Below are 13,375 nucleotides of genomic sequence, written 5' to 3'. Positions count from 1 at the left end.
GCTGATCCTACAAACCCTTTCTAGCGTGAGTAATTCTGATATAAAGTTTTCTTCCCCAGAGCTATTCACTTTTGAAAGGGTTACTCTTCACAGGAACCAATCCTTGTGTTGTATGTGGCAGTTTAGAAACTGGACTGTGAAAATATTTCTTCTTCTGAACATAGAATGATAATGTGGATGGTTGTTAGCAACGCAATTCCTCCAGCAAACGGGCATGGTTACTGCATACAGAATCAGTTTTACCTTCATTACTTTTCAAGAGGTTGCTTAAATATATATTGTATCTGCTATAGAGCAAGTAGGAAACAGAATGTGGAAAAATGAAGGCTTCTCATATCAATCGTGGTCCTTTTTTTTTTAACTGGCAGTTGTTCCTATTTTCAAGTGTTTGTTTCTACTTTAATGAGGATACCAACTTTCATCCAGTGAGATGTGTGGGTCACTTTGTTAGTGCACTTGCACACACCAAGGCAATACACCAGCTGGAAATTTTGACTTTCAGCTGAATTATTTTTCCCCAGCAAATGGCTTTCCTTTTGACATATTTTAATGTACTTGCACACTGAGAGGAAGAGTGGGTGAACAGAAAACAGTCTGTTTTATTAACCCAGCAGTCACCTTTGAGATTCATAGATGTCCACTTTTTTCTTGCCTTTGTACCTAATCCCAAGAGACTGGTACCTGGCTTCCCTTGGAATAACAAAGTCAGTCACAAACCTCCAAACATGATTGTTAACTGAATGCCAACTGTTTCTTCTTATCTTTCTTTTTTTTTTTTTTTTTTTTTTCCAGCAATATGTTAGGGATTGTGTCCTTATGGGTGCCCTATAACCATAACATTAATTTGGTTTTATATTTAAGGATTTTTTTTTTTTTAATAGTAGAGGTACATTGTGCAAGAAATTAAATTGCTGCTTCTATTTTGTGTGTGTGTTTTATAGTGATTTTTTCAGCTCTACTAGTAGTGGAAAGGGAAGAAATAAGGCAATGCTGCAAGCACTGACTGGACTACAGTTTCAGCTCAGAGGAAAGCTACAGGATCAAGACTGGACAAACAAGCACCCTCGAGAAGAAAGCCATGCATATTATTCACAGTGCCATATGCCAGTTTCACAGTATCCTGGGTTCAATGGATTTTTTCCTGTGGGAACACACTTTTCATCAGACAAAGCTTCATCAGTCTCAGAGGTACCTATATTACCAACAGATATTTACAAATCAGATTTCTGAATACTGTGTTATCTGTGGAAAGTTATTCCTAATTGTAATTAGTTCATTTTGAAGTGCACCTAAATGAAATCCAGGAGGAAGGTGAGGGGTGAAGCTGTTGGATTTAACAAGTTCTAAAAAATATGTAGGACTCAGACAAGCAAATGCTGGGGTATTAACTAAGTCTTGTCCCCAGGCTGCCTCAAAAGATGCTTCTTGAATCATTAAACTTAGGATCAATTCTCTAATGATCTAGGGCTGCCAATTTACTCTCCATAGTCCCTTTGGACAGTGGAATGTCTCTGGAGTTTTCTTCCCATATCACGCTGTATTTCCAGGCATCAGACAGTCTGAGGTCTAGCCAGGGGGGAGTGGGAACAGGGCCCAGAAGCTCCAGATTTGCTCCCTTGCCCCATGGCAGTGCAGGCACCTTCTCATGACTTGGGCAGCGAGGATGCTGACTCCTGGTAAATCTGTGTCTGGCAGATGTGGTTTTGGCATCAGCCATTTGGGAATATATTTTTTTCATGCACTGCTGTTGACAGCCTGGGGTGGTCCTGGACTGTGGTCTGACCTCCCACCTCCAAGGAAGAGCAATGGGGAAGTGATTTGGTACAGTGGCCATGGTGTCGGGGACAGTATCACACAGGCTGCCCACTCCTTGGCCTCCGCAGGTCATGTACAGGGGTGCAGAACTGCCACATGTCAGCCACGTCATCTCTTGGGAGCTGTGTGTTACAGAATGGATGCTTAAAAACCGTCACTGAGAAGATCAGATGATGCCACCATATTTTGCTTTATTTGAATGGGAAGTAACTGTGGTATTTCAGATACCACATGGTGGCAGCTGTTGATAAAGGCTGATACTAGTTTGGTTTTAATTTTTAAAACTGAGCAATGATTAATGGCAGTGAGTGGAGCAGCCAGGTAGACATTTCAGAGATGTTACATTAGGAATGTTCTGATAGCTTGATACCTGATGCACTGACCCTTTCTTTCTCATTTATCAGCGGGAAGGGAAAAAAAAAAAGATAAGTAAAGGTTCAGCTACTATCCAAACTCTGAATCCAACAATGAATATTTTAAACCTTTCTTTGCTAATAAACTTTCCCTCCAGTTCTTGCCACTCCCTTTCTCTTCTGGGCTCCCTCTGCTCTCCTCTTCCTCCAGTATTTCTCACTGTAGCCTGGGGAAAAGAAGTTTAAGAAAAATAATAAAGTTTTTATTTATTCCTTACAGCTTTTCTGCCCCTGTGGGCATTTGTCTGCCTGTCTGGCTAATGTGCTGTAATGAATCTGCTCTCTACCATACACACACGTATCGTCCTATCAATCAGTGAGAGGAAATGCTGAGTATGGTGAGCGCTAACAAGCACTCAGAGGGGTCAGTACACCAGTGCACTACAGTGGCATGCTACTTTCCCTACAGGCTGCTTTAATTGGGGGAACATAAATGAGGCGGCATGTGGCTGGCACCATGTCTTCTTGCCAATATTCCCGCTTTGGCAAACTGACCCTCTCTGCTTCAACTTTCAGGGCAGAGCTAACCCTCCTCTGGCTCCTGCTGGAAGGCAAGTCCCTCTCAACCCCTTTGGAGTCTCTAGGTTAACTGGGGCAAGTGAAGCTGCTGGAGGAGCTCGGTTGCCAAGGATAGTAGGTGATCAAAGAGTGCTGAAGAGCCTGTGGGGATAGCACTTCTTTGCAGGTTGGAAATCACAAGGAAAAGAGAAGTGAGGAAAGGTAGAGAAAAAATAAGGAGGGAGCTGAGGAAAAGTAAAGCAAGAGGGGGATAGGAGAGGGAAATGGTGAAAGAAATTGGAAATGGGAAACTAAAAGGGCTGAGGAAAAATGATGAGAAACCAAATAAGAGGAGAGAAAAAAAAAACAAAACAAAAGTAATGACAAAGAAGATGTGGAAAGTCATGCATTAATGGAGAGAAATACTAGAAGTAGGAAAAAAAAAAAAAACAAACAAAACCAGAGAAAACTAAAAATATTCATGTGCAGAAGTCAGGGCAGAGAGGAAGCAACATCTCCAAAAGGTCTCAAAGAGGATCAGGTCATCAGAGGAATTTTTCAAAGGCAGGTTTCAGGTTTTAGACAAGGATTCATGCCCAATCCATTATTAAATAGCAGCATTTTAAGTTATATTCCTATAGACAGGTTGTCTTCTAGACATGATTTCTTTCCACCCATTTGTGGGCTGCCAGCACACCATTAAGGACTGACTGTCATTGCTCTGTAGCAAGACTTATGATTGAGTAAATTTTCTACCAGAGACTTCACAGCAAAGCCAGTCTGTCCTTTGTTGACTGTCTGGAAGGTGAAAAGAGATTTTTGGGGAAGAATAGAGGAATTATAAATCTCTGAGGGGTTCTAAAGTCTAAGGTGGGAACTTGGGGTTAACAGCATGTAAGGACAGACCATTATACCTTTCTGAAAGTTCCACATTTTCTTTGCATGTACAGAAATTCTGGCGTTGATGAGTGTAGCTTGTTTGCATGGCAGTCAAATGATAAAAGATCTTAAAGCAGTATTTCATTGTCCATAGTGAGCACTAATAAGGAATCCATCTTGGGTGAAGATTTACCATAAAATACCATTGAGAACACTGTCTTTGAGATCAAGGATTTGGAAAGGCAGCAAGAAAGGATTAATTTGGTATTTTAGAGAAACAGTAGCAAAGGTCTAAGAAAGAGACATCAAAGTCTGAGGCCTTATGCCAAGGCCTCTTTCTGTGGCACAAAGCCTGGATCCAGATTAATTTCTATGTTGAACAAGGAGAGTCATCTATACACTCTAGGAAGGCAGGTTAACCTGTAGAAATACCAAAGGCAGTAAAAGACCTACCAGATTTTATCCTGCAGTATTTGTAAGCCCTATAAACTAAGAAACTTTGGCTTTAGCAAACATCTGGATCAGAGATTTTGAAAGGAAATCCAGAGGAAAGTAGGATGCCATTTATGACTCAAAAAGTGTGATTTCTTCTCTTGAATGAATGCCTGATGAGGTGAAGGGCAACATGTAGTGAGAAATGCCATCCTTCACTCAGTGGGCAAAGGCCAAGTTCCTACTCTCTGTGTTTACACCCTGCTGCCCTTTTCTCAGGAGTGTTCCAGTGTCTTAGTCAAAGTTCATCTTAGATAATGACTAAGAACATCCTTTGAAAGAAAATTTATTTTCTTTAGGAATGGCTTTTATCAAACATTAATTTTAGTGGAAATTTTAATGTCTTTTATTCCTCAAGCAATCAGTCAAAGCAAACTAATTATTTAGCATTTCAGGTTGCCACTTATCTTGTTCTCTTTCTCATCCTTTAATGGGTACATTTGAGTGGAGGTTAAATTAATTAATATATATATATTCCTTCTCCAGCCTCTCTTTTCTCCATGGCATACCATTTTGTTGTCAGTGATAGACTGTGTGTTTGCAAGTTCAGGATTGTGCATGTCCTTTGTAAAGACCATTGGCGACTTTTAGGTAAAAAGAACAAAATTATAGTAATTATCATTGCTAAAACTGGAAATAATCATTAATATGCAAACATTCAAAACAAGTTATATTCTCTGATGCGAAGGTGTTATGACTCAAATAACTCTGTTGTTATGGCAGTATTTTAAAAGAGTTAGCAAGTTATTAATCTTAAATAACAAAAGAATGGCTGATATGGGACTTGCTAAACAAAGAATGAAAGAAATATAATGTGGCTTATGGAAAACTGATTTCGTCAAACTTTGTATCTGTTTTGATCCAATTACAAGTTTGGTTGATAGAGGTGAGATTGTTGATATAATATACTCAGACTTCTTCAATGTTTTTGATTAGTACCCATGACAAAATAACTTTCCATGCAATAATTGGATTAGTAAACTAAATAACAGACAGATGTGAAAATTGATTTGGAAATGGGAGGTCATTACTGATTTCAGTATAGTCCTTTGGAGTAGCACAAGAAAGAGTTCTTGGCCCAGTGATACATAAATATATTATCAACTACTGAAAACAGTTTACTTGTGCAAGTGACATATTTGCAGGAGTGGAAAAGAGTTCAAAAAAACTGCCACTGGTTACAATAACATGGGCTTTTCAAACTGTCAAACTGTGTGCACAAGTAAAGAATGTGTAATTAAATGAGAAGTACAAAAACTGCACCTCCAGAAAATGAAAAGCTCTATCAGGCCATAACAAGATGGGGGACTTTATCCTGGGAAACTGTAACTTTGTCAAAGACTTGGGAGTCAGAGACCTTAGTCAACTGGAAATGAGCTCCCAGAACAGCACTGCAGCAAAATAATTAATCAAATTTGTATATCTAAAAATGTATATCAGTAAGTTAGTAAATAAATAATCCTTGAATAGGACCATGGATATTAGCTTACCTGTGTATTTGGGGCTTGTCTGACCATTACTGGATGCCGTGTCGGTTCAGATCTCACCAGATCCACTGGAAAACTGGTAAGAAGATAAGGACTGGACAAAGAATCCATCAAATTATTAAAGTATAAAAAGATCTCAATTATCATGAAAGATTTGGGGAGCATCATCTGTTCAACTAATGTAAAATGAAGTTTAAAGGTGACCTGCAAAAAATCCGACAGCTGTAAGGATAACAAAACTTTGAAAACAGGCTCTCCAATGTACATAGCAAAGGTATGCAAGGGACAGTGTTGGAAGCTGAAGTTGGAGTCCCTGGATAAGAATCTTTTCACTTGATTTCAGGCACCTACGAGGTAGATATTTGATGAATACTTTCTTATAGATTACACTGAGGCCAGAGTGATGTTTTCCCGTATATGCTGGGAAGAGCTCTCCATAAGGGTCTGTCTGCTATTCTATTTAAAATCCCCACCCTACTATGATCTTTGTGAGTGTCTGGGGAGAATAATACTAGGAAGAATAATACTGCTGCAGTGACCTGAGACACTGAGAAAGCTTGGAGGTAAACCTCTCAAAAATGTCTGTAAATGGCTACATTTCTTTTGGAAATAGTTGTTTTAAAGCTGCTGGGATTTAATTTTAATATTTACTCTTTTATAGCCTTTCTTCAGGAAAATTTTATATTTAAAAACAGAACAAGTCCAGTCCAGATATTGCTAGGAGGGCTGTCAAGGCTTTTTTAAAGTATTCTGAAAGTCACAGACATCTGTTATACTTCAAAGTCCTGTGTTGCTTGCCTTATATTTCCCATGCAGGGAGTCTCATTTACCCAGTGTCTGCTACACTGATATCCTTCAAGTTCCTTTTCTGATGTCCTCTGTTGGTTGCAGTGACTCCCACATTTCATACAACAGTGCAAACAATTCCTAAAGCTGATTTGTTTTTTGGTGGATAGACACATAATTTTATAGATTTTTGACAGATTAGGAGACAATATGAAATGGAAAACAGAATGGTAGTGTCTTACTATTCCCACAGAAATATATAATTTGAAAGCATGAAGATGCACTATATATCCAAGAAGATCCTTTTTGGATCCAGGTATATATCTCATCTGCATCTGTAGGCTCTGTAATATCATTTTAGGGCTTTGCTCTAAGCCACAACTCCTGTGTAAATGACATATTAGCATCACACAGAAACATAAGAATACTTAAGCTAGAATACATGAGCCGTCCATATAGCTCAGTATTCTGTTTCATAATGCCTTCCTTGGGATCTTGCCTATCTCTGAAACAAGTGTCTATATCTGAACTAGATGCGTTAGCGACTTTCTGTAGGCAGGGGGGCAAGCAAGCCCCTTCAAGATCCAATTTATCTGGCTTATTTTAGGTGTTTACTTTCAAATAAGATGGATTGCACATTCAAAGTGCCTTTTTTCTCCCTGTTGATTGAAAAAAAAATCTGGATAATTAGCTTGGATGTAGGCATCTTCATTTTCTCATACATACAGAGTCAAATGAATTCCATCTCTATGTCTTTTCCTTCAGAGAAAGGATAGAAGTATCAAAACATCTTGATTCCACTTTAAAATTAGCTTATGAGCAGACGCTTGAGGGTTAAAAATTAATTTTATGTCAAATTATCACAAGTAAAGTAATTGAGCTTATTATGCTTTTTAACTCTTCCTGAACTGCTTGCTGAAACAGTTTCTAGCAGCACAGCTGTCTGTGTGTTCACTGAATTCACACAGATTGTTTCATGACAGTCATTTGAAATACGATACTTGTATGGACTATAATGTTATTATTTTTGAATGTAATACTTGCATTTATTGATATTAATAAAAGCCATATATTTGGTATTGATATTTATATAATGAGAAAGGGTATATAGAGAAGAGGAAAAGTGGAAATGAGGTGAAGGGGTTCAGAAATAAGAGAGAAAAAGAAAATGGGAAGGAGAGCAAAATACGTTTTGGAAGATCTGGAAAGAGGAGGAGCAGAATAGAGACTAAAAGGTATGGGTAAGTGGGAAATAAATAGAGAGATCTGTGTAGGATCCTCAGGCTCACTCATTATTTTGTAGACTTTTATAATATCTCTTCTTTTCTTCTCCTTTTCAAACTTCACAGACTTCATCTTTTTAACCTTACAGTGTATAAAGTCCACAGTCTTCATTCTTCCTCCCATATACCTCATCACTTTTTGTCATTTTTTTAGACCTTTTTATTTTTGCTATGTCTATTCTTGCACACACCTCTTCACATCTGAGCACAGCTGTTGACCTACTTCTGTGCCATAATTCCTGTAGCATGGAAATCACTGATGTCGCTGCTACTGAGAGTAAGTTCAGCAGGTCTATCACCTTCATCAGAAGAAAGCATTAATGCTGGATCAAAATTAGAAACACAGGTAACAATTCTCTAAGGACTTGAAGCTGTCCACTGTCAGCATGGTTTGGTCTGAAGTATATTGTAATACTTTATATGAAGGAGGCCAAGAACCGTGGAAGGCACGTCCAAGCAGTATTCCTCTCAACAACTCTTAGAAGAGTTCTTGACACAGTTTTGGCCTATGCCAACTAGTTCTCTCTGTCAGTGAGGTTTTGGAAGTTAGAAGATCCTGGGGCAGATCATAATTGTCATTATGCAACCAGTTGTGTTCTTGTAGTTGGTAAAAAAATTACTGACAAAAATATGGCCTCTTCCATGACTTCTGGGGCTCAGTGTCCACCACCATTCCAAGCATATCCAGTTTATGAATAAAATTATAGCTTGAGAGGGTCCTGTAAAACTTCTCTTTTGACAGCCATGTGCAGTTCAGTGTATATTTCAAAATGGATGGTGCAAATAGGGGGAGAACCCATTTGTAAGAAGGGATAAGCAATTTTTTTTTTTCCTGTGGAAAAAATTAACAGGTCCCAACCGTAATAAATGAAGGTTTTGCAATTGTAAAGTAAAGAACGATAGTGCGAACACTGCTGGCCCTACCTTGAGGGTGTACAGGCTTTTTCCAGTGTTAATGAAAGGTGGCTCAGTGTCTTGTCACCTGCAACAGAGAAAATGAAGCAGCCCCACAGACTTGCAAAACAGATCAGCATTTTTTGAAATGCTGGCGCAGAATTAAAAGCATAACAGGACTCCTAGTTTCCTGTTGACTTCAGTGGAAAGGTAGGAACCATGATGGAAGTTAGGAGCCCGATATAAGTCTATACTTGACAGTCATACTATTTCTGAACTGACAAATGGCAGCCAAGCAAGAAGTAGTCGAGCTGAAGGGTCACTAGGGAAAAAAGAGCTTTGAAACAGCAGTGCTAGTCTCTGTGACAAGGGTTATAGTAATTGAATTTTGAAGAGACCTGACTGTTGAGATATTAAGTATACACTGCATTAGTAATTACATAACAGATGATATTAATGATTCTTATGCAAGTGTTTGTTAAACCTGTAATTCAGAATTAATGAATAACCAATGGCCTTTGTTATAAGAACGAAACCCACATTTCATTTGTGAGATTAATCTTATTTAAAGCAAAAAATCTCTCTCTGAATAGCTGGTGGTATTCAGCCTAAATTAGCATCTGCTGAAGTGAGCAGTTGAGCTTCATCTGACATTTATTAGGACAAATGCATAAAGGCTGTACTGTGGCAATACCATTTAATTGTCAGGGCAATTAGTTGCCACTTTGGATATCAGAATTGTCACTGAGTTAAAAAAAAAATTAAGGGAAGAAGTTGTTTGTTGTTATGAAGACCCAGCAGAAATGGTTCCCTTTTTAACTGGAAATTGTATCTGAATTTTATATTGCTCATAAAAGTGAGAATCTGATGGCACAGACCAGACCTAGGCGTAACAGGAAAAAAGTAATCATTTTAACAGTGGTTGGTCTACTTCTTGTGACTTCAAACCAACTCTGACTTTTATAAAAAATATGTAAATCACTGGAGGCTAGGGGCAAAGTCCCTATAGTGTTTATGGTTCCCTTATGTCCCTAGAAAAATTAACTGTATTAATATATTAAAAATAAAAACCCCTTGTGTCCTCATGTATTATTCCAAGAGCTGTAGTTCGTTTGCTTTGCAGTTTGTGAAGATCTCCTTAAGCAAATCAGATGTGCAAGTTGTCCAACAGTTTGACTCTTATCTCTATACTCTATGAGCTTTCTTATTTTGAAAAATATTCATATAGTTATATTCTTCAAATATACAAGTAAACTGGCCATTTCATGAGAGGCTCCTCTTCAACTGCCATCATTTATTGCTCTTTTTGTTCTCAAATGTTTTCTAAAGATCTTTGGAGTCAAAGTTGCTTATCTGCCAGTCAACGTAGCAGAGCCATAAAAAATCCGACATAGAAATGGGAGTCCATTTAGCTCAAGGCTCTGATCACAAGAGCAGTGTCTGGAAGCCTACGCTCTGGCAGCTTGTACAATGGCTGGCCTTTGGATTAATATAGGAATGCAGAGCTGCAAGTCCCTTAATCTTCATAAAGAATGACAACCATCTCTAAATGGCTGGAGTTTTGTGTGTTCATCCTGTCCTTCTCCCCTCCTCACCAAAGTGGGATTTATTGGTTTCAAATATGTCCAGATCAACATTTACAGCCTTTTTCATGTGTTGGTCTCTTCTGTAGCTGGACAGATTGGAGAAGGTAATTAGGTGATTCTCTGCTTTATAAAGGGGGAATATTAAATCAAACTCTAGAAAGAAAAGAGTGAGATTTTTATTTTGGTTATGTGAGAGAGATCTGGGCTATGTTGTGAACCTGTTGTGTAGAGGGAGAATTTTGTTATCTCAGCTGCCATTTACTAGCCCTGCAATGGTGGTAAAGCATCTCACATTCATTCAAAACTGTTTCCAACCATCCCCCAAAGTTCAGTATGTTTTTACCATGAGGCAGACGATCATGTCTAATTAAGTGACCTGTCTATTTTCTGAGCAGTGTTAGGCAGGTTTGGGTTCATTTAACTCTATATCATAATTAAATTAGCTTCTGTACATTATTTTCTGAGCAAAGATCTAGGACCTGTGGAGGCCAGCTCTTCAAAACTTGGGAAAGAAATACTTTTTCAGAGGCAGGACATTAAAAATGTCTCCTACAAAAAACAGACTGAATCCTTGCAATTTGTAGATCATTTGATTTCAGGTTAACTTCTTTTGTTGGAGTGAGAGACAAAGAGATTGAAATGAATGAAAACTCCAGATAGCTTCTAGAGGTACTTGAAATTAAACTGAAATATGATTGAAATAGTGTCAAGGTGTCACGATTTATCTATGATTACCTACAGTCCAGCAAAACAACAGGACTGAAGCCAATCTGATTCAAGAGAACGCACACTTTTTCCTTGTTTTGAAGGTTTGGAGCTGAACAGAACAATTTTTTGGTTCTCTGAAGTGCTGAAATTGGTAGCCCGTATGAGTTGAGGTATCTTTTTTTATCTCCATCATGGCATTTCTGCTTCTTTTATTGACAATCCTGTTTCTTCTAAACCCTTGTCAATCCCTGGCACCTTGTGATCTTGACTATATCATCTTTCTCATACTGATTGCTGTTATACCCACTCCCATGAAAAATGTTGTTAGTGAGCTTATATACAAAACAGACTTTAACAACCTTCCTGGGTAATCAGCTTTACCCATGAAAATACTACTCTTTCTTTTTTTTTTTATGGAGTTATTATCTGTCATAATGGAATTTGGTCAGATTTTGGAAATGTGCAACCACTGATGCTCATTTGCAAATCTCTGTAGCATCTTCTTGTACTATTTTGAAAAAGGGCATTTAGTCATTCTCTGATATTTCCCGAAGTGCATTTTTCCAGAAATTAAGCACATGGTTATTTTCAACAGAAGCCTGTGGCCAGACTTGGGCTTGATTTCTCCACTAGTTGGAAGGAAATTAAAAAACTTAAGTATGTCACTTCCATTGGTTCTGACTCACAGCTGGTTACAGATCTTTTTAGCTATACTTCAAATGTTCTGCTGTATGAGTTTTTGATGAGTAAAACATGATGTAAATCTTTCATATTTGCCTCTGAGAAAACAGCTTGTTATAACTGAGGTCAAGCAATTTTTGATTTGACAGGGAAATTTAGGACATTCCAATTTTATCTCAGAAGTCAAATGTACTCCCTAAAGGGGAAAGCATCTTCATTTTGGCGCATTGTATCATACACTGTAGAGGCAGATACTCAAAATGCAGTGAAAATGAAGTGACTCATTGCCCATCAAATGCAAATACAAAATAAACCACAGATAGCTCAGCATGGGTAAAGGAACACAAAAATTCTTTTCCACAAATTCAGTTGCCTGCTGTTCAAAACTGTAGTATAGAAACATAGTTTTGGCCCCCATGAAACTTTTCACCTATAAACAGGTGTATTTATCGTTCCTCAGGAGACACCTAAATGAACACAATTATTTGCATCTGTCAGTATGCTTAAATTTCACAAAACTGAGAACAATACAGATTTGATAATGGAGATAAGACAGAAATGGCTTGGGTACTCTTCAAAGGAGAATACCTGTTGTGAATGGCAGCAACTTTTTCTAGTGTCCATAAATCTAAAGGAAGAAAAAATACTGTAGTTCTACAGCCATGATAGTTTTCAAAGCCATGCAACCTGCAGAGGTTGTCAAGAAAGCAAAAATCCCACAATAACCCCCACACCTCTAACATTCCACATTCTACTTATTTCACCCAGGGCTACATATTTATTTTGAGATTAATTTGGTACATGTAGTGTACATTTGCCAAGGTTTTTTTTTGCTATTTAAATCTTTGGTTCCAAAGCTATGTTTTAATCCTATTACTGCTAATTGAGTGAAGGCTGCAGTCTTTTTGAGTTAGGTGAAGTTCAAGTTGTAATTGGTATCAAAGAAAGGCGCAATGCAAGAATTGAATATTAATATTTAACTCTTGCCATTTTATTATTTCCACTTGAAAATCACAGCAGTGGTTAAAAGACCTTTTTATGAGTTCATGAGGGTAGTGAATTGGAGACTACTGGATGAGATTTTTCATTCATGCAGCAAGATTAACAAAAATTGTATTGTAAGAAGTGTAAATGAAATATTATACTGGTGCCCAGTAGTACTGGTTATAGCTACAGGTCTCTCAGTATTCCCATTATGAAATTTTGCCTGTAGGTTAAGTAGCTGCACTGTAAAATTTTGCTCAAGGCTAATACAGCATACAAGATTCTAACCCAGGAGCTATTTTGTTTCAAATCTTCCATTTAGCCTTTTGCAGATAACTGGAAAATGTGCCAGTTTTGGATGATGTTTTGGATTTGAGTACTTTTTAACTGACTGTGATTTTAAAGCAGAACATCTCATAAGATATGCACACAATGGTGGATTACTTGCTTCTGACTGAAAATAAGGACAAAGACCACCCCTTTGATTTCAGATCCCTAAATAAATACATTTGTTTGCCTAAAACAAGTTGTTCAATGTCACAAATGGTTAATTTTTTCAAAGGTCAAAGAAAATAAAAGAAAAATGGCCATTGACTTAGTGGCCTTGGAAATAGTTTTTACTCCCTGATTAAAGAAAATTTGGAAAACCAGTTAACAAAGAATTTCTGTAAGTAAGTTTTATTTTCTCTATTATTCTATTTTTTTTTTCATTGGGAATTACAGGCTCTTGTTTTGATCATACCCATAATGCATATTCACCATTATACTCTTTGGAATGCTATAATCAATGATTCCAGATCAAACTCGATAGAGACCACAACACAGGAATCTTTCCAGCAGCATAGTAGTAGGAACTACATTTCTCAGAA

At 37.7% G+C, this 13,375-nt stretch overlaps 1 protein-coding gene across 1 annotated transcript in view; it reads left to right on the top strand.

Annotated features, from left to right (window-relative positions):
- Window positions 1–987: 987 nt before the first annotated feature.
- Window positions 988–13,375, top strand: part of TFEC (transcription factor EC) — a 97,117-nt gene continuing 84,729 nt past the window's right edge. Inside the window, exon 1 of the mRNA XM_032998778.2 lies at window positions 988–1,188. Within this exon, the coding sequence (XP_032854669.1) occupies window positions 988–1,188 (201 nt within the window). The remainder of the gene's footprint in view (window positions 1,189–13,375) is intronic.

The sequence above is a fragment of the Tyto alba genome, unplaced genomic scaffold, assembly GCF_018691265.1.
Source record: "Tyto alba isolate M040663 unplaced genomic scaffold, T.alba_DEE_v4.0 Super-Scaffold_2, whole genome shotgun sequence".
NCBI lineage: Eukaryota > Metazoa > Chordata > Aves > Strigiformes > Tytonidae > Tyto > Tyto alba.
The sequence above is the reverse complement of the archived record's forward strand: the minus strand, read 5'-3'. Positions and strand labels throughout refer to the sequence as shown.